General features: G+C 35.5%; 4 protein-coding genes across 9 annotated transcripts; all 4 read right to left on the reverse strand.

Moving 5' to 3' along the window:
* Positions 1-953: 953 nt before the first annotated feature.
* On the reverse strand, positions 954-5,903 carry LOC142979854 (uncharacterized). Of its 5 annotated transcripts, XM_076125061.1 has the most exons (12): positions 5,759-5,886; positions 5,029-5,071; positions 4,743-4,754; positions 3,315-3,353; positions 3,176-3,205; positions 2,971-3,003; positions 2,550-2,585; positions 1,949-1,981; positions 1,744-1,764; positions 1,478-1,498; positions 1,361-1,393; positions 954-1,075 (listed from the first exon to the last, which is right to left on the reverse strand). In XM_076125061.1, exons 1-12 carry the CDS (start codon positions 5,777-5,779, stop codon positions 1,044-1,046), a joined length of 354 nt encoding a protein of 117 aa, XP_075981176.1. In that variant the 5' UTR covers positions 5,780-5,886; the 3' UTR covers positions 954-1,043. The 5 variants fall into 5 exon arrangements, with proteins under 5 accessions (XP_075981176.1, XP_075981179.1, XP_075981178.1 ...); XM_076125064.1 differs by lacking the exon at positions 2,971-3,003 and having other exon boundaries at positions 5,759-5,899; XM_076125063.1 differs by lacking the exon at positions 4,743-4,754 and having other exon boundaries at positions 5,759-5,885.
* An 8,472-nt stretch (positions 5,904-14,375) lies between these two features.
* LOC142979853 (uncharacterized) lies at positions 14,376-15,922 on the reverse strand. The gene is made up of 3 exons (XM_076125060.1): positions 15,804-15,922; positions 15,331-15,370; positions 14,376-14,824 (listed from the first exon to the last, which is right to left on the reverse strand). The coding sequence occupies exons 1-3, from the start codon at positions 15,813-15,815 to the stop codon at positions 14,448-14,450; spliced, it is 429 nt and encodes a 142-aa protein (XP_075981175.1). The 5' UTR covers positions 15,816-15,922; the 3' UTR covers positions 14,376-14,447.
* Positions 15,923-16,995: 1,073 nt separating this feature from the next.
* Positions 16,996-18,910, reverse strand: LOC142979918 (uncharacterized). Of its 2 annotated transcripts, XM_076125148.1 has the most exons (4): positions 18,592-18,910; positions 17,838-17,877; positions 17,155-17,433; positions 16,996-17,118 (listed from the first exon to the last, which is right to left on the reverse strand). In XM_076125148.1, the coding sequence occupies exons 1-4, from the start codon at positions 18,601-18,603 to the stop codon at positions 17,054-17,056; spliced, it is 396 nt and encodes a 131-aa protein (XP_075981263.1). In that variant the 5' UTR covers positions 18,604-18,910; the 3' UTR covers positions 16,996-17,053. The 2 variants fall into 2 exon arrangements, with proteins under 2 accessions (XP_075981263.1, XP_075981262.1); XM_076125147.1 differs by having other exon boundaries at positions 16,996-17,433; positions 18,592-18,909.
* A 442-nt stretch (positions 18,911-19,352) lies between these two features.
* On the reverse strand, positions 19,353-21,080 carry LOC142979916 (uncharacterized). The gene is made up of 3 exons (XM_076125146.1): positions 20,966-21,080; positions 20,640-20,682; positions 19,353-20,470 (listed from the first exon to the last, which is right to left on the reverse strand). The coding sequence occupies exons 1-3, from the start codon at positions 20,978-20,980 to the stop codon at positions 19,548-19,550; spliced, it is 981 nt and encodes a 326-aa protein (XP_075981261.1). The 5' UTR covers positions 20,981-21,080; the 3' UTR covers positions 19,353-19,547.
* Between the last annotated feature and the right edge of the window lie 413 nt (positions 21,081-21,493).

The raw sequence follows: 21,493 nt of genomic DNA on the forward strand, positions 1-21,493 counted from the left end.
TTTACCGATCGCGCCACAGAGACAGTCTGAATAGTTATGTAGATATACATATTTGTTGTACAAATATAACCTATTTACTTAATTGATTTGAACTTATTCTAGCTCAGCAACTTTTGTACTTAGGATTTAAGATAGGTATATAATGAGCTTGGGACTATGCACATATCGAATGACATGCTTCTATGGAAATACAGGTGTGCAAACATAAGATGTGTAATTACCTATTTTATAACAAAGTAGCTGGTTACTTCCGAAAAATTTATTGTAAATATTAAATTATGTATTCAGGTGGTAATATAATAAAAATGAAAGTACCTACTTATTTGTAGAGAACTTTTAAACTACACGTGATACAATTTTTCGTGTGGCAACTTACCTATTTGTTACCATTTATAAATTAACGAATGTCAATGTTTTGCACTTTTTTAAGACAGTTGTGCATACTTGAATAACATACATACATTAAAATATAATTATATTCATAATTGCATAAACAAATAGTGTCATATTGTCACTGTTCCAAAAAATCATCGATAATATATTTTTATACAAGCTCTAGATTAAAAAAGTTGTAAAGAATGGTCTTAATTTCTTGCTTGCATGTGGCTGTTTATCGCAACATGATAAATATACAACAAAGAATATGAGCAGTATATAAATAAAAAAAATATATTAATCTACATTATTAATTTTGACAGCCCGATTCAGATGATACTGACAGACGATAATGAAAGACGTAAATAGTTTTGAAATATCCTTCACTGAGCTTCCTAGTTTTTTTATTCATCACCAGCAAGTAATTCAATTATTTTTTGGGGTCACTGCTGAAGTCTATTTGCTATTCAATATGCTTTGAATATATTATGTGAAATGCTTTGAAATTAATGAATAACAAAGAACCCTCGCTATCTCCTTAATTTTCAAGGACTTTTCGGGAAATAAAATACACAGAATTTTATATTCTAAAATATATTTATTGTTTTATTATGTTCGTTTGTTTAATTGTTAACACGTATCACTACTGCGTCGTATCTTCGTACTGCTTACTTGCCAGAACGGAGATAGGGGTTGTTGTCTGAAAATAAGAGGAAAAAATATTTAGGAAGTTGGCTCATTGTCAAAGTAGCTATTGCAGCAGATTTCACAAAGAAAGGACGTTTTCCTACTACCTATCTATCATTCTATCTGTTCAACCCATATGTCTACCCACTGTTGAGTATAGGCCTCCCCCTCAATACGCCATTTTATTACGATCCTGCGCTTGTCTCATCCATTGAAGTCCTACGATTTGTATTCCATGCGTTTTTTTTATAGGGGACTAATACTTCTTTATAATATGCTAAGGTGTTTTTATACTCACAGCCTGGTCTGTTCACGAAAGCTGGTCCAATGTCTGTTGAAACAAAAAAAAAAATTTTGCTATTGGCGAATAAAGAATTACATACTAATAGGTATTAAATTATCAGGTTATACTTACGCACAGGCTCACCACCGGCGGCTGGAAATAAATGAAATATGATTAGATAAAGTATTTCTTTTTTTAAACTTTGAAGAAGAAAATAAAAAAATACTTATTTATTTATTTTGTATTATTATATTTCCTATTCACAATTCATTGAAAGGTAGGTACTTGATTTCGAAAATACGTAAATCTGTTACTTATTACTTACCTATCCAAAATCATAACATTTTAACAAACCTTAACTTAGAATCCCTAAATTAATAATAGGTACTATAACTTACGAGGCCTGTATCCGTTGTTAGCTGAAAAAAAAAGACGAATAACTTCAAGAAGGGTTCAGTAAGAAAACATAAATAAGGAAAACTAAGAACCTCATTTTTATGAAGTCGATTAGGAATGGTTACCATGTTTTAACAGTCATGACAGAATTTTATTAATATAATATTCAAAAACAGAAATGGCGTAGGTATTTTGCTTTATACTCACAGTTGGCTGATGGCCGGTAGAAAGCCGAATCAGCTGTAAGAACAAATACATCGTAAATATAACTATTTCTGTTTAAACAAACTTTTAAAGAGCCAAGTAAGAACTAAATACATAAATGCCGGAATTAGGTATTTTGATTACGGCTGCGTTTTCACAATAGATTGCTAGGCAGCTAGGCGGCACTTGAAGAAAAAGCTGTCATAAGCTATCCACCATCAAGTTGTGCCTGATAAAACTATTTCTACGAAATCCTATGTGTAAGATTCCTTTTACCACACCGCCTCGCTACTTCAGACATCTAGTTATATAAATGAAACCCGCTTTCCTTGGTCACGGCATCACGCGTGAATGGTTGGACCGATTTTACTAATTCTTTTTGTATTGTATTTGTTATTATTAGGAGAAGGTTCTTACTTAAAAAAATATCAAGAAAATCTCTCAGAAATATTGAAAAATAGACATTAAATTTTGCATATTTTAGGCGGTACGAAGTTCGCCGGGTCAGCTAGTCTTTAATGAAAACGCAGCTTAAAAGTATAATTTTCTCCCCAAAGTTAATTCAAAAACAATTTATTTAGTTTTGAACAGTATGTGAACTCACGTTCGATGACTATAGGTCTGTTGTTGTTTGAGCCAGCTGAAAGAGAAAAAAAACAATTGTGATTTACTGTACCTCGATTCTCTACTACTATCGACTACCGACAACCGGCTAGCTATCGAAATTTTGACATTTAGAATGTACTGCCAAAATGTTTCCTACGACACCCGTCAGAGACGCTGATCAGATTTTCATACAAAATTTCTCGATGACAGGTCGGTTGTCGGTAGTCGATAGTAATAGAGAATTGAGCTACTGATTTTCATTTTTTTTTTAAATACTATCGACTACTGTTCGACGGGTTGGCTAGTTTTTTATAAATTAACTTAGTCAGCTTTTATATTAAACAGTCTTATAAGTATAGCATATAGCCATCTAAGAAGATATAAAGTTATAAAAAAATTGACAATACTTCAATACTTACGGTTAACTGATGGCCGGTAGAAAGCCGAATCCGCTGTAAGAACAAAACAAATAAGTTATCTTATACTTGAGAAATTATTATCGGCGCTTAGAGCTGATCGTCTAACAAGTGGAAAACCTTCCCTCTGAGTCAAAGGAATACTATCATCAGTACCGCAAATACCAAAAAAAAAATTTTATAACTTATAAATTGTTGTTATACTCACGTGCGGTGACTATTGGTCTATTATTGTTGGCTGAAAAAGAGAAAATATACATTATTTATTTTATGTTTTGCTGTAATTATATTTTACAGTTACAATTTTAATAATAAACAAACAATGCACTCGTGTGGTAAGTACTTACGTCGATTATTAACTGTAGGACGGTAGAAGGCTGCATCGGCTGAAATAAATAAATTAAATATTGATTAATATGTTGTTTGAATCTTTTACTTACTTATAGTATTTTTTTTTTTTTTAAGAATTTTATTTGTTTTTTTTTTTATTTAATCGTTTTATAAATATCAATATTAAAACTATATTAAGTATTATTAGTAAATATTATAATTAATTAATGGATACCATAATATAATTATTAAGCAGTGATGTAGTGGTAACAGTGACGCGACAGATCGAGAGATCGCTTATCTAAATAATCCATTCAAATTTGAAAATATTTAACTAGATATTTAATATTTATGTACTATCGAACCAACTGATTCATGACCCATTTTGCCGATAATTCGCTTGACACCGTCAAAGCAGTAAGAATTTCGTCTCTATCGTCAAAGTTGCACTTAGGACATTTTAAACATGCATACGATTGTGTTATGATGTATCTACGACTACATACAACTTTGACCTTTGTTATTACAGTGCGTAGATACGTTTTCGATAAATCACTCTTAATTTGAATGTAGAATGCAAATAGTCTAAACTCTTTTCACTACGAAAAAACCTATTTGTGTCAAATATCAAATAGCACGTCATTTAGAAATCTGTGGAACGATTAGGGTAACCATTACAGTCATTGCCCATCATACAGTTATTGCCAATGTTAAGGAATAATACTTTTATTTTAATTTCTAAAGTAACCAGTTCAAATTAATTGCGATATCAATATATCATTTTTAGAATATTGGTAACATTTTTAATTTATAGAACTCATGTCCGACGTTTGTGCGACAGGCGTGTAGTTCGAAAAGAAAAAGTAAAAGTTTGTTGCAATATTTGTTAAGGATAACACATTAGAATTAACAGTATTCGCTAGTATTTATGGTTTTTAAGTGTTTTATATTGAATTAGTATAAAGTTATTGAAACAAAGGACTGATGTTCTTTTAGAAAGAATATTTAAGTTGCGTTTATAATAGAGTTTATGTCAATGTTTTACTAAATAAAGACACTATTGACCAAAATTGTGTATCAATTCCTTAACCGGGTAATAACTATGCTGGTTACCCTATATTATTTAATTTTTATAGTTACATTATTTCCTATAATGGCCGAATAAACCATGCCCTGAGTGGGTATCGAACCCAATCCTGACGCGTCGCAGTCGTAACATCAACCAACTACGCCACGGAGCCTGTTGAAAACGGTAGCAAAGCATTATTGTATTGGCGCACAAATATTTGTCGCAATAATGACAGATAACAAATTCATTACCAAGAATACGAAAGGTTCAAGCCAATTTCGACCTACGCGTATATAGACGCGTTTTAGAAAATGAGCACATGGTGGGTCATGATTCAGTTTGTTCGATAGTACATATGTAGGTAGGTATTACTTACGTGCGATGTTAACTGTAACAAAAAGAAAAGTATTTGTTAGAAAAACATGTTAAAGGGCTTTGTATTGTGGGATTTGTAATTATGGGAAGTAAGAAAGAAAGTAAATAAAAATTATCACTCTTAGAAATTGGATTTAGACAGATAGCAGGCATATATAGTTTGCTACATTTTTCGTTTTATCGGATATGTTTTCAACTCTTAAACTATTCAACTACTCTACTTTTCTTTTGTGTTTTTCACACTCTTTTATACGTCTAATTAAGGAAAAACTTAATTAAAAACTTACGTCTTTGAGGAGCTGCCATTGCGATGAACGCACACACGAAAATCTGCAAGAAACACAAAAAAATAATTAAAAAACAAGTAAACAGACTTATAAATACCTCAACAAATACATTTATTAAATACTTCGATGTGATTGGATTTCAATAATAATCGCATTGATAAGATAACACTTTCTTTGTATGTCTGTGTTGTTATCGTGTCATGATAGACTAAATCTGTGTATGATTCATGATAAACCGTGAAATGCTTTTATCATCCGGATAACAGGATATGTCCTTTACATATATTGATTTGTGATAGTGGCACATTTAGCGCGGTCATTCCATAGATGGGCGACCGCATAGTGGTATTGGATCTGGGCGTCATGTCATGCTTCGGAGGGCACGTAAAAAGTCGGTTTATATCAATTAAGATAACAATCATTAAGCCATGTGTAAAGCCTTCGGGCGGCTTGAACAACTTAGACATTAAGTTGACCACTAACCATACGATAAGAAGAAGAAGAAGTGACCCTTTAACGAAATATTTTAGGAATTATTTGTTTTCGTCGTAAATATTGTGTTTATTTTTTGTTGGTTCTGAACGATATTATTAAAATCTATTATTCAAGGTCTCTATTTGTACTTTCATTCACATAATTGCCTCTTAGGCTTTTGTGTATTTGATGTAGAGTCAGTGGTTTTCCCACTGAGCTGTTACTTAATATACGTAAATAGTAATGGTCATCTTACCAAAACAAATACAATCTTCATATTGCACACGAAATGATCACAGACGACCGTAATCTATGGAACCACTTGCGTAATTGAAGATTTTTTTTGGTCCTAGCTTATATACCGAGACGACGATAACTATTTCGAACTGAACAAATATTGTAATATTCGCGGTTTCGTTGAACAAAAACAGCAAAGAAATAAACGTGAAACATGACTCATTGTGTTCATGAGGTGATAATGATTGCACAGACTGTTTTTTCGGGCCATATTATGAACGGGTAATCCCTGAGTACTGCTTTGATTTATTTCGGAGTTTCCGTGAAATACAATTTTCTAATGACGCGGACATTATACCGGAATTTATAACTACGTGAGACAACGTTAAACAATGTACGTACCTAATTATATTATTTTTATTGTCTAGTATAGTAGTAATAGTGTAGTTGACCTAGTCAACAAAAAGTAAAAAACTTGTACTCGGAAAAGGGTCATCCAAAATGCTCTTTGCAATTTAATGAATCATAAACTGAAATATTATATTGTTGTATTTTTATAACTGTACTAACATGATGTGTTTTTGACATTTCAAAGAAGTGCTGATTTGACTACTTAGCAAGTACACATGAGTGACCCTGAATATGAATACTGAAAAATTCACAGTCCCTCCAGAAAAATGAAATGAAGTAGTATTCCTCATTCTTAAAAAATATATTTTGTCTTACAAACAACTTATATTTTCAATATTTCCAAAACATCTTTGAAATAACAATAATACAAAGAGTAAAATATGTAAATAAGAACATTAGTTGCAGTAGAAAACAAAGCAATTTGTCTTACTTCATTAGTTTAGCGTCTGTATGTTAGAATGATGTTCAAATGTGTTCAAAGGATGTTTGGTTAGAGCACACCATCCTGTCATTGTCCTCTACGACACGTGCCGTGATGACCAGACGTTTTCATGGGCTGTACACGTGAATAACCTCAACCTTGAAATCTATCAACTTTTTCATTAATAAAAAAAGTTTACTTACGCATGCCTGAATTAAATTGTTCAATGTGTTTTATGTGAAATATAGACTTTGTGTAAACTAACTGCATGAAATCCTTTATGTTACTGAAGGAATGCAAAATTTCAAAACTTTAAAGACTTTTGTTATTTCTTACCTGTTATTCATTTCACAAACACATCATTCATCTCTACATTTGTTATCATTGTCTTGAGTGTTTCGGATATATGTCTTTATAATAAAAAATCACTAATTCGCTTAGGCAAATGTTTTTAGGTAGCTACCAAAATATCATCCACCAGCTGACCCGCGCAACTTCGCTGGCGTCACATAAGAGAGAATGGGTCAAAATTTTCCCCGTTTTTGTAACATTTTTTACTGGTACTCGGCTCCTCGTGGTCGTAGCGTGATGATATATAGTCTAGTGCCTTACGCGATAAATGGACTATCTAACACTGACATAATTTTTCATATCGGAGCAGTAGCTCGTTCAAACAAACTCTACAGCTTTATAATATTCATTATAATATAGATTCCTAAATGGGCCAGCGATTGCCTATTGCAGTTTCCTGAAACTCCGTGAACAACACTCGCTAGGTATTACAGCATTGAAATAACATAAACAAACATTTGAACATTTGAGAACTGGCTCTCAGAGATCATAACAAGGTCCTCCTATCTTCATATTAGACGTGTGTTTAAATATCCGTTGCCAAAATAAATGCTAAGTCATTCAAAAGAATAATACTTTTAATGTTTTTGCACATACAAATACAATTGTAGATTCCTGGTAGAGATTTTGTAATAGTTATTAAGTTTTCCTTATTTATTTATGACGACGCCGGATCTCAGTAACGTATCGGAATTGATAGGTAAAGATTAAGGTTGTCATTTAAGCTTCTACATGTATAATATTTCAGTTGCAGCGTACATAATATATACTCGTATGTTCAACCATAATCGAACGCGTCATAATCGAAGCTAGATAGACAAGTGTATGAAATAAATCTATGTTTCGCTTACCCTATTGCCATTTACTGGACACGTTACCAAACTCCAAGCAGAGACATATTTCATACTTATATAAATTACAAAATACTAATTGTACCGTAAACCGCATTATCAGCATTAAATCCTTTAAGTAGTCATAATTATAAAACCTACTTAAGTCCTACTTACCTACTTAAGTACCTAATAACAGGAGTAACAGAGTGTGTTTATACGTCTCTGTTCCAACCAACGAAGGTGCGTTTCTATGAAGACGAAATGCTATGTAAAGGTCATATAAACGATGATCTAAAACAATTAACCTATTCCAATATTGATTTATGCCGAGCTCGTATTGTATTGACACAAATGTTCGGCACCAAACCGAACACTTTACCACGAAATATTATGTATTCGGTGTACTTATTTGTTAATACGAAAAACATGTTATCGCATTTCTTGTTTTCTTAGAAGCTATTTAACTTTCATGATATTTTTGCAGTTAAGTACGTAGCTAGTTATTTAAATGTGTTCTGATTATTTCAGGTTTTTCCTTGATTGAGAATAAACATTTGAGGCAAACAGTAATTACGCCTTTCTCGAGCAGTATACCTACTCTTTTTCTCCGAAATATTAAAATGATAAAACCTGTAAAAAATAGGACAAGTAAACAAATGAATAACACGATCAAAGTTAAGTATTGTAAAGTATATGCACTTTAGTGACGGTCTCGTTCAGTTCCATTTCTTTTGTTTAAAGTAATTACCTAACTGAAAACCATAACAGATACATATGATTTGGCGAGCACAAATAATTTCCATAACGGTTACTTTGTTCATATACAAGTTTACCCAATTTAGACACAAGTAGGTAAGTATTGTCAAAAAGTATTGTTTACTAAATGCCCCAAAATCAGCTGCAATAGGCATTGACTGGTGATGAAGTGAAATGTACCAAGCATTAATAAACCTGCAGGGCACCTCAAGGTGAGGTGACGGTCAGTACCTGAACGCTCTAGGGGGTAGTCACCCTTCCTCATCTCGGAGTTGCTCTATATTGTCGGAGTAAAAATGATAATAGGTAAATTGATGTTATAAAGAAGCCGCGAAAATTCTTCAAACGCAGAGCTCATGATTCAGTAAAGAAACGACAAATACTCTGCAATGATTTTTCTGATAATGCAGATGAAAACAATGCCTAAAAGTCTTTGAAACATGAACCTCTAGAAATATCCTCTTGTAGTAAATCATGATGCCTTTGAGGTGGATTTTAGAGGATCTCAAAACTTAGCGCTGGGATCCAAGTGAAGCTAACAAGTTACAAGAATAATTTTAATTTCATTGTGAATATGGATGTATCATGTTCCAATTCAATATTACCACAGTCACATGCGACACGCTAATTGTATCCGTATCGCGTGATAACTCAACTTGTTCAACAAACGGATCTCGAGCGATTCCTATGCACTACTGTTATAAGTGCTATGACGCACTTGTATTACACATTACCACCAGCAAAAAATCACTTAGCATAGACATTTTCTCAAGTAGTTTTAAGAAGTTTTTCTCGTATATTTTCCTCATCTATTGTTCACCAATAAATATGTATAACGTACTTACGCGTAAATTAAATAATTGCTTATTATAGGAATTCTGATTGACATCTAGATTGTTAATTGTTGCTTGTATCCTAGAACTTGCTATTGTAGTTTCAATGTCGACGGCTTTTTTCCTTTCATGAATGTAATTATTAGCAGATTATCCCACGATTGATGACTCCAGCATCTGTAGAAAGCTGATATAAGAAGACGAGATACGCTCCAGAAGTTAGTCATCGGTTAAACGTGTAAAAATAATATTGGAAAATGTCTCGCCTTGGGGTAAGTTCCTTTTTCCGTCATTTTGTTATTAAGATACCTTGAGAATTATTGATTTAATTTCTGCAATTTCGAATGAAATTTCTGTAAACTTGTCAGCTTATAATATTTATAATCATGAGCGAAATTTAATTTAATTTTAAAGAACGTCTTTTACTGGTCTATTGCTGGTAGAATGTACAGGAACTTCTATAGTATTAATTAAACTACTTACTTCGAGGAAATCTGGGGGCACGGAAGTGCCCCCGCAAGTCGAGCAAAAAAAAAGCGGCACGGCCGTAACATCCTTTTCTCGAAGCAATTCGGGCTATTTTTGACACCCCTATAATTTCGTTGTGGATAAAACAAGAAGCCTGGATTTTCAGCAACTAATCAGTCATTGTATAAACACGGTATATTTAAAATTTCAGTCAATTTGAACCAGTAGTTTAAGAATGACAACTTGTTAAAATTTTGATTTTTGTCACTCACTGATTCACTGACTCACTGACTCACCGATCATCAAAAGTCTAAGGTACTTCTAGCAGACTAAGAAGCCTAAAATTTAGAATACAAATAGGCTTTAGTGTCTTAATCATGGGAAAAATCTAATATTTTCTAATTTCGGTCCAGTTTTCTAAATACACCAACTGCAACAATAACTTTGTAATCCCATATAAATGTATAAGATTACAAGGTTACATTTGCAGTTAATGAATTATTATTACTGTAGAAAATAAAATAAATAGGTGTAAATAGGTACCTACTATATGAGGCATAACGGGAGGGGGTAAAGGGTGGGTAAGGGTGTTTAGTCCATGAAACTGAACAACATTCCCATAAGAAAATATGTTGAATTATGAAAAAAAAACGTCTTTCTATACAAATTGAACTTATGTTCGCTCTACAAAAAGAAGTGAGATGCCATCAAAAACATTTCTGTAAAAACCTCAAGTCTCGCCGTAAAAAGTTGTGAGATCTATATAATACCAAGTCGATTAATCTATTTAGTCTCTACTTAAAGGACCTTCTGTCTTAAGTTATTACGTATGTTATTATCATGCCAATTTAAAAAAAATACCTTTAAAACAAATAGATCGACTTGGTCATTTATTTATAAATATTGCGAAAATTTCTGTTATAAACACTTCTTACCGCTTTGTTTTTCAAAAATACGCGCAGGCATAAGCTTATAAGTTTAGTATGTGAATATATTTCATACAAATCCCAATTACAGATATTCGCATGCCTTGTGGTGCTGGTAGCAATGGCTGCCTGTGCCGAGATACCGCAGAACATGAAGGGTACGGAGCAGAAGGAGGGCCAGCACCCTCAGATGCCTCCTCCCGGCCACCCTCAGCACCCTGACGCACAGCATCCAGACGGACCTCACGCCGACGGCCCACAACCTGGAGGCCAACCACCAAAGGGAGACAAACCTGACGCTAAACCCCCTCAAGAACCGAAGAACTAATAAAAAGTCTACGGTTTCCAAAAGCACGATACGCCATATTATTTGAATGATGTAATAACATTATTGTAATTTTAAGTTAATAAATTCAGTTGCAACTGTTTACCTTTGCGTTTTTGATAGTTATCATTATTTATTGTTAACATTTTTATTTCATCTGTGGCTAGTTTATTTTTATTCTTCGTAAAAGAAACCTGACTTATACTCTACGTACCTATTCTCAGCCCACAATTTTATCAATGATCGGAATAATATCTTAAAAATTGAAATCATCTCTTCTCAAGATAAGTTTGTGTTTGCATTTTTTATCAAAAAAAATCTGTGCAAGTGAATTGTCATCGGTCTTGCGTGACATCATCAGCTTAGCTTTTCTTCTACATATGTATGTTGAAGTTGGATTCGGACTTGGAGTTACGATTTAAATAGCATTAATCAGAAAGTTTGTATCAAAGGGCGATCCACTACCAAACATCTGCAGCTTTCATTAAAGTTACTTTAACAGACCAAAATAGTTTTATCTGGTCATCTATTCCGAAATATCTTAATAGCATAACAACTTTGTTTTTTTTTAAAGGTTATCATGAATATTTATTTGGTAATTTGGTCTTACGGCCAAAATACTGATATCGTGTTTGTTTTCTTCCAAGAATCGATGCTTTATCTCTTCTTACTTCAATGTTTCAGGATCTGCTTCTATTTAAAACTCTATATTTTCCTTTATTTCTTACAATATATCTGTATTAAAAGACAATACCTAATAGTTTGACCATTTGAAAATTATTGTTGTTCTTCTGATGACTAACAAATAGATACCTAAAATTGTTCTTAACGTCAGTCAAATGATAAAAATCCAGATAACATTCCTGCTCACTGAATCAGTTCACAGAAAATTCACAAATTTATGATTACAGCAATTTTACTTCAGTTTAATATCTATTATTATATTTACAACATTCACACTTTGTAATTGCAGTTTGTTAAGTCCAGATTTATCTAAGAACCTATTTTTCTTCCAACTCCAACAACGATTCTCTAATTTTCTTCCTACTTTTATTTCCAGTTGTCACACCGGAGTGACAGCGTAGAAGGGACAACTGGGAATATACCAACCAAACTATATGGCAATAGAGACACTAAATATCGCTCGCCACCTCTTACTTGTAACTTTTCCCGCGCAAAACACAAGCCACCATAGATACAATTTCTCGCTTTTCCAGCGAAAAGATAATCTAGTTTGTTTTTTTTTTGTGGTATCTGTCATCTTTATGTGGCGTGTGTGCACGGATCATCTGCGCAGGGTCAGACGCACAAACCGGACTGATAAGATTCCCTCCTATCTAGTAATACAAGTACATATACACATAATATATCTGCCGAATACTTATATAAGCGAGCTCGCCGAATTTTCGAACACAAATATTATTAGTTGTTTGAACGCGACGCTTAACAAAATCAACACAAGATGTCTCTCAAGGTATGTTTTGTCTCGATTGTGTATTTTTTATTCGTTTGCTGTTGTCGTTTTTTATACTTTGTGTATCCTATACTTATAATATGTGTCCATTGTTTTTATTACGGCGTTAATAATAAAACCTCTATGCCAATTTTAATTCTATTATGTAAAAAGTACTCGTAGCGTATTTATGATTTTATTAGGTAGCTTTTCCTTATTCTGTTTTGGTTATTTGTTTTACTTCTTTTGTATAAATAATTCAATCGTCAAAGATGTTCAAGCTACCATGCTTTTGACATGACTTAACTGTTTACTTGTGACTTTTCAGGTGACTTGCTTGGTCCTGGCCCTCGCCGTGGTCTGCTCCGGTAAGTTACATTTGCTTATGATAACACCCGGTACTGAATTCTTTATTTATTACATGAACTCAGTTTTTTGTTATTATAGAATAAATTAAATAAATTTTCATGGTGAAGTAAGACCTCGAAATATGATTTCTACACAAAACAAATATTTGTCTATTCCACAAAAAATTGTATTTGGTGACCATTCATTACCTATGTTTGTTAAATCCTTGCATTGCAAGGTGACCAAAGGCGTAACTACAGGTTGATAAATCGATCAAATGAAGAAGAAAAGAAAGCACCTGACCTATTATGAGTCACAAAGATACCGTCCGAACCCAATGATAGTGCCAAGGGCCCCCGAGGCTTACGAAACTCATCAAACTCTATTACTCACCCCCGGTTTCTGAGCACATTTAGCGGTAGTTTATCTATTCAATAGCGTTTCTTTTTATATGAGTTTAAACGCTATAGAATAGATAAACTACCGCTAAGTGTGCTCAGAAACTGGGGGTAAGTAGCTTGTAGAAGTAAGAGAATGTCATAAATAACGTAAAAACCTATTTTTTGACAGCTTTTCCTCAAGACTTCGTACCTGACAGTGGTTTCGCCAGCGAGCAAGGAGGTGGCATGCCCGACCAGGGTGGCTTCCATTATGACAGTGGCTTCGCTGGTCCCAACGGTGGTGGCGTGCCCAGCCAAGGAGGCTTCGTACCCGACAGTGGCTTCGCTGGTCCCCACGGCGGTGGCATGCCCAGCCAGGGCATCGACCCCAGCTGGGCTCGTGGCGGACGTTGATTTAGCATTAAAGTAGTTTAAGAAAATGTTCACTTGTTTTATTTTGTGTTTATTGGACAACGGGTATTTGGCTGGTTTTTTCTACACCTCGCCTGCCTGCCGTCAATTGTCTCTAAGAACCCTTTTGTAGTTGCTACATTTTATATTCTGTAGGTAGGTATAGCTTGTATTGTATACACGACTATATGTATATAAATAAGCATCTATAACTTATACTCGCGTGACAAGAGGTCATTAGAGTCTCATAAATTTTAGAGCAAGTTATAACCTTTAGTAGATAACTTCTACAACGTTTAAACATTATTTTATCTGATTACGCACATTTGCTGTTACTTTAACTATCATGGCTATTTGACACTTAACCGTAACTAGTTCTTAAGATTAGAATATTATAAAGTTTATGAAGAAAGTGATTTTGCTAAACATACGTCGGGAATATCTACTTAAAGGGACAGCACACAGTGCCGCGCATAGCCGCCAATACCACACCACTACCGCTCGAATACCAGGAACGAACTGTCGCAGACAAGCCGCGTAACCAGTCGGAGCCTTTAGCCTCTGTTATTACAAATGTATGTATAAATACTGAAACCGTATCAAAATAGGTTCAGTCAAACGCGTGATAATCGTGTGCATCGGATTTAGCCATTCATACTGGTCAAACTGAAAACCTCTTTTTTCGAAGTTGGTTAAAAAATAAATAAGTACGTCAATAAATATGTCTGTATGTATAAATAGGACGAATTTATTTCTAAGTCATAATCTTGATATGTACATACGTCTTAATAGTTAGTATCCGTGTTGCTGGTATCCACCGCGGTGCTCCTGACCCCCAGTTCTGCCGAATCCATTATCTCCTCCACTGCTGCCAAATGAGCCATGACCCCCATTGCTGCCGAATCCGTTTTGACCCCCGCTGCCGCCGTATCCGCCATGACCCCCATTGCTGCCGAAACCGCTTTGACCCCCACTACTTCCGAATCCTCCTGGACCGCCACGACCTCCGCCGCTACTGCTGCCGAATCCACTTGGTCCCCCAGCACTGCCATATCCCCCCTGGCTTCCGTGGCCACCACCAAAAGAGCCCTGGTCACCGTACCCACCCTGGCCACCGTGGCCGCCGCCGAAGGAACCCTGGTCACTGTGACCTCCGTACCCTGGATGACCTGAATGTAGAGTTAAACTGTCAGTTTTTCTTTTACAATTAAGTTATCTTCGTCGCGTCTTACTCGGTGGTGCATTTAAGGTGGTACTTGAAATTACGATTACCACATAAATAATATTTTTTTATAAACCTTTCTTAATCTTTTTGGGTTTACAGAAAAATTGTAGTCACATTTATTTGAGTAGTCAATAAATAGAGGGTATTAAATTAACGACAGCCGGAATTTGTAATGTTACTGAAATTATAAAGGGTTTATAGCAATTTGTTGTCAGCGGTCGGTAAACTATGAGTTTAGCAATAGTTAGTACCTACAGACATTGTTGTCTAATAAGATACCAGATATTAAACCGTTACAAACGCTTTTGGACGGCTTAAAGAACTTTGACCCTAGATTAACCACCAACTCCACATTAAGCAAATACAAATTTAAAAATGCCCTTACTAAATATAATAGGAATTACGATGCTAAAGACTACAAATAAGTAGATATAGAGATGTCAAACTCACCGTAGCAGACTACAGCCAGAGCCACAACCAAACACAGGATCTGATAAACACAATATTATTATATTACATCAAAAAATGTATTTTCTGATTTATATTCGTAATGTTATTGAAAAAAAATGTATTTTTTGAGACTGAAGCTTCGCAAAAATTATAGACTTAATGAATAACTAGGTCTAAAATAATCTTGGACTACCTGAAGGCCACACAAACATTTGTTTCTTAAAAGAATCAGACTCACTCAGACTCAGACCTCGGCTCAGAATAACGAGTACGAATACGAACTATATTAAATAATTGTAAGGTCCTTGAACTGATAGATCCTAGAACCTATTCGTACAATAAAATCTACATTAGTCTTTGATAAAGAATGGCACCATTTTTGATAAAGTTAGCAAACATAAAAAACAATAATTCGAATATTGTACTTCCTTCTTTTTTGAAGTCGGGAAAAAAAATTAGAAAGAATCACTCACCTTAATCGCCATGACTTTCCTCTTTCAGTATAAGATTCCACACTTGAAGTCTAAGTGCATAACAACTGCAGAGACCTAACTTATATACAAACACTTATCTGTAACATGTAGTGTATGCATCTGACCCTATCGTTATGGAAATAGCTTCTAATATAAACAATAATATTATGTTATCGATCTTCTACGAATCCATCTAATTTATTTACTTGCGCGTTATATTTCTAAACACATAAAAACCAAGATCTAATAAAATAATTAATATGAGCCTGTTTCGTCCCACTACTGGGCAAAGGCCACACACATAGCTTTCCACTGCCAGCGTTACCATTTACAAAAATGTACAATAGGGTATATTATGTGAAATATATTAATATTTATCTTTAGCTTTAAAATTTATTTGAAAATTGGCAATATCTTGTATATTGCCAATTTTCGTATACTTCGTACCTATTTATATAATTATTAATTTTAACCAATTGTGGACTAAATTGAGCTTGGATTGAGCCGAGTGTCTTTAAATTTTGGCGAGAGGAAATAAATACAACTGTTTACGTAATCGTAATCAATTGTTAATAAATAATAAAAATAAAATAAAGAAAACATTTCATCACATGAAAAAAGCGCCTACGGTTATTTTGTGGAACAATACCGTAGCGCCTTCAACAATTTATCTGCAAGTTGCGTTTTTACTAGAGTATGTAACATGCAACATGCGAATGAATAATATGATATATGGTCTATAATTAAATAATTTGTATATAGTAGGTAGAACCATTCCGATGAGTAGAAAATAAATATGGCTTCGGCAAAATCTCTCATTGTCACAAAGAACTATAGCGACTATGTGTTCTCTTTGATTATCTGATAATGTATTTAGGGACACGCCTAGATTAAAAACATGACAGACTCTATGTCAAAGGCAATTTATTTGACTTTGCTTCAAATACCTATGTTATTTAGTATTGCTGGCCCCATATGTTGTTTCTTTATGTAACACATTTCTATTTAAAAGGAAATGTTTCAAAGCTTCGGAAGCTAGTCAAATACCTTGTTAAATACCCCTTTAACTATACCGTAGTTTTAATATAGCTAATATAGGAGAAAATAACCTTTTATATCTACAGCAATGTCTTAAATAGGCGATGCAGATAACAGACAGACATAAAAGACCAGGATCAATAAAAGTCTTAAGTAAAAAAAAAACATTAGGTATATTAGGAAAGAGTTCTCATCATCTAGTCCAGTCAAATTTAGTATCCGTGTTGTTGGTAGCCGCCCTGTCCTCCTTGCCCATGACCATGGCCGCCTCCGTACCCTCCTTGGCCTCCATACCCTCCCTGGCCTCCGTAACCTCCCTGGCCTCCTTGACCACCGCCCTGGCCGCCCCCAAATCCACCCTGGCCTCCGTATCCGCCTTGCCCACCGTGACCTCCTCCGAAACCGCCCTGACCACCTTGGTCACCGTGGCCGCCTCCAAAGCCTCCCTGACCGCCGTGACCACCACCGAAGCCACCCTGACCACCTTGACCACCACCGAAGCCACCCTGACCGCCTTGACCGCCTCCAAAGCCGCCCTGACCGCCGCCGTGACCACCGCCATAGCCTCCCTGGCTACCGTACTGAGGTATACCTGGTTTAAATAGACATTAATTAAGTAAATCAGTTTAATTCAATTTCAACCTATTACAAAAAATACAGGAATATAATGCTTAACTCATTACATCTTTCCAAATTTTGAAAAGATTATAAACGTTCATAATAGGTTTCTTGTTATATTACGTTTTTTTATGAGAAAATTATAGATACCAACGGTACTCGTAGTAGATTTTAGTGTTATTAAATTAAATTAAAAACTGATTATACAGAAATTGAAGATAACTTATACCTTCTCATTAACGCTTTCTCTTGTATAATGTAAATCTAAGACCTTTCTGATGGTAATCTAAGGAGCCGCTGAGAATAGCAGATTTCTATGCGAGTGCCGAGCTTATAATAAATTACTAGTCCTAGGAATAACGTTAATTAATGACTTACCGTAGCAGGCTACAACCAAAACCAGCACCACGCAAGCAATCTGTAGAAAATATATATTTTTAATATCTTATATTATAATGTTATGCTATTGTTGCCTGATTTGTTTCACTGATGTTTGACTATGAGTGTAAAGATCATTCAAAGTTTATGAGTAAGATGCCATAAAATATGCTATCTAGCATATGAATTTTGAACTTTTAACACCGAGCTACACAGCAACATCTAAATAAGAATAAATAGAAGGAATTAAGTAAGGGTTGGGTTATATTCAACTGAACTTATTAAATAGTTAACAAAACGGTTAAGAAATTGTCAAGAAGAAGTTAGGGAAGGATATAATTATAATAGACTACATAAATGTAGACTTAGGAATTTCCTGGTCATGGCCATCAAAAAAATAAGAAACTAAATATTTCAAAGGTGGTTTAACCAGTGGTGTCTGTTGGTGGACTCCGGAATAAAATTAATTTAAATCTGGTTCTTTGGTGGTGAAGTAATCTACAAGAATGGAAACAGAACGAACTCTTTCCAATAAAATACTACGACCAGAGAGTAGAGATGTTTTCATTGTTTCAAACAGAGTTTTAATTTTTTCATTAATCAGTTATAGAAAAAAAATTGACACATAATCATTTTTAAGGCATTCCCTATTGGGTAGTGAAGAATTGAGTGATAATATCTTTAGTTCTAGCAATAAGAGCATGGTTTTAAAATGATAAAACATAACATGAAATAATATAAATGTAACTCTTACCTTAAATGCCATTTTGCTAATATGCAGAATATCACAGTTGACGAGTAAATGTATGCCTGAAAGATGGACGTAACGACTTATATACCAAATTGTTATCGCGTTTTTTTTTCTTTTCGTTGAGATATTTCGTCCAAACGATAGTTAAAAAATAAACAATAAATATAATTATATCATCAATATTCTTAGAAATAATCTAATTTGTTTACATTCATAGTATATTTTTGCGGTAAGAAATTCATGGAAACTTAGAAACCGAAGGTGTTGTTTAAAATAGTTCTTTTTACACGACTGATTTTATTGCAGTGTATAAAATAAAATAATTTTATAGTTATTTGGATAAAGAAAATCAAACGTACATTCATCACTAAGGTATAGATCATAAATATCTAGACGAATGTAGTTATTTAGAAAAACTGAATAAATGAATTCATGCAATATGGTGATGGTTACCTATATAATTTCAGTTTCATTATGTTTTTAGTTGGGCATCGGGAATAATTACGTAATTTATGCCATATCTTGGTTAGTACAGCGACGATAGAACGGTTGTTGGATGCAACTCGAAATCTGTTTAACATAAATTATAATATTTATAATTATGATTGTAATTACAATTGCATCACTTTTATTACTTATTTCCTGCATTAAAGGTGAGGTCATGAAAGCACGAATAACGATTGAAACCAGGGATCGGATGTGAGCTGGTGAGGTGTATCGATTGTGTGAAGGATTTATTTATGTTGGTTGAATTAATAAAAGAATTATCTCGATTCTTGCTAACGTTTTATTATAAGACAGACTTAATTGCGAATTTACAATATTTACATTATGTTTTGATCAGTCCAAAATCTCATAAGATCTGCCGCTAACCATTTCTATTGAAGAAAGCGAAATGGATGTAGATATCTATTTGTCTAAGACAATGGGGTATCATCACTTGGTCGATTCACCGTTGTCTAGTGGTGGATCAACTTGCCGCCTCCGAGTCCCAGACCACCGTAGCCGTAGCCGCCGGCGTAGCCGAGACCGCCGAGCCCGAGACCGCCCAGACCTCCGAGACCGAGACCTCCGACAGCTACCGCGGGACCGGCCGCAACAACAGCGCCACCAGTGCCGACCAGGGCACCGCCACCTCCGAGGAGAAGAGCACCATCCTGAGCGTTCCTGGCGACTGCGTCGGCAACGGCTTGAGCTTGAGCGGCGCTAGTGGCGACGGCGGCGGCCTGGGCGCGGGCAGCGTTGGCGATGCGCGCTGCTTCAACGGCGCGAGTGTTGGCGATAGCGATGGCCTGCACACGGGCGGCGTTGGCCAAACGTTCGGCCTCGACGGCGCGGGCTACTTCAGAAGCACTGGCGGCGGCGGCGCGTCTGGCGGCTTCGGCGGCTCTCGCGTTTTCCCAGGCGGCGGCCTGAGCGCGCTGGATGTTGGCGACACGAGCGGCGTCCAGAGCCGCAGCGTTGTTAATGGCGTGAGCCTGACCAGCGCGGGCCGCAGCCTCTGTTACACGAGCACCCTGGATGGCGGCGGCGGCGGAGTTAGCGATCTGGGCGACCTGGACGGCTTGAGCGTTCTGGATGGCACTCAGTTGAGCGGCGCCGACGGATCCGGCATTGTTAAGAGCAGTGGCGGAGCCGATAGCCGGGCCGACAATAGCGGGGCCAGCGACGATGCCGGGGCCGGCGACGATTCCAGGTCCACCGATGAGGCCGCCGCCGCCGATGACACCTGGGCCAGCTGCGATGGCAGCGCCCGCGAGGCCAGCGCCCGCCAGACCACCGTAACCTCCGAGGTGGCCTCCGAGATGGCCTCCGAGATGGCCTCCTGCGATCACTGGTGCGATGATGCCAGACTGTTCGGCACGCGAATCTGCTACTTTTCCTATTTAAGATATAGTTCAAATTAGTGATCATTTTGATTCAATATTCTATAATATTTCACGTAAATGAAGATCTCAGATTCGGTCAGAGAGATATTCTCTCTTTCCTATGTATTCATAATTTTCCTATTAAATTATAATATACCATTAAATAAAGAATCGATATCTTACCCTCTCCAACAACTTCATACGCCACGGCGATGACAAAGAGAATCTGAAACGATGAAGATGTATTTGTCTCACATTTACTTGAAATATATTTTTCAATTGAATCATTTTAGGACTTCTTTATAGGTTTATTCTCAGGAGATGTCCAGAAAAAACCTTCGAGCAGGATTTGATAGATTTTTTTTGTAAGATTTCACCAACTATTGCGTCTGTTTTATTTTTATATATCTGATGAACAATTATTTATGTTGTTAAGCCATTATTTTATTGTCAAATCTTATTATTATGTATCGTAATATTATTATTTATTTGATGACTTCTCATCTTACCGTAAGTGGAGACATCGCTACAATATTGTTTGCTGCTGCTTCGACACCACCAAATGGACTGTAAACTGTAATTAGTGCCTATTGCTGAATTGCGTGCACTTTTATACTGCACCGAAAATTATTAACATCGAATTAACAATGCTAAATAGTCGGTCGAAGCCGCTCTATTTGAATATCATTAGGTACTTTGCAAAAACTACAATGTGCGTCGGTTGGTACATGTTAGTACACAATCGTACCCACTCGGGGAGATATCAGACCATGTCGGATGCGCGGCGTTTCCCTTGCCCACAACGCGTGCTACAATATCTTCATAACAACTATAAGAAGACATGGCATATTTTTGTAAAGAAGTTATTAAAATAATATCATGAATAATGTTCACAAATGCTTATTTATGAACTACCAGTTCTATTACATTGTAGTCCGTACACACCTATCCTGTTACAGTAGGACTATTCAAGCAAATCGAAGAAGTTTGTGAAAAAATAATTCTGTTCTTGAAACATCCATTATAAAATTACATTA

This window comes from Anticarsia gemmatalis, chromosome 17, assembly GCF_050436995.1.
Source record: "Anticarsia gemmatalis isolate Benzon Research Colony breed Stoneville strain chromosome 17, ilAntGemm2 primary, whole genome shotgun sequence".
Lineage (NCBI taxonomy): Eukaryota > Metazoa > Arthropoda > Insecta > Lepidoptera > Erebidae > Anticarsia > Anticarsia gemmatalis.

Excerpts from the sequence above, each read along its gene's own strand:
- LOC142979916 (XM_076125146.1), bottom strand. Across the intron at positions 20,471-20,639 it reads GTATGAAGTTGTTGGAGAGG|GAAAAGTAGCAGATTCGCGT; the intron begins GTAAGATATCGA and ends TATCTTAAATAG.
- LOC142979918 (XM_076125147.1), bottom strand. Across the intron at positions 17,434-17,837 it reads TTTGGTTGTAGCCTGCTACG|GTATACCTCAGTACGGTAGC; the intron begins GTAAGTCATTAA and ends TATTTAAACCAG.
- LOC142979853 (XM_076125060.1), bottom strand. Across the intron at positions 14,825-15,330 it reads TCTGGCTGTAGTCTGCTACG|GTCATCCAGGGTACGGAGGT; the intron begins GTGAGTTTGACA and ends CTCTACATTCAG.
- LOC142979854 (XM_076125061.1), bottom strand. The coding sequence starts at position 5,779 with ATGAAGATTGTATTTGTTTTG. Across the intron at positions 1,982-2,549 it reads CAGACCTATAGTCATCGAAC|CTGATTCGGCTTTCTACCGG; the intron begins GTGAGTTCACAT and ends TTGTTCTTACAG. Across the intron at positions 1,765-1,948 it reads CTACCGGCCATCAGCCAACT|CTAACAACGGATACAGGCCT; the intron begins GTGAGTATAAAG and ends TTTTTTTTTCAG.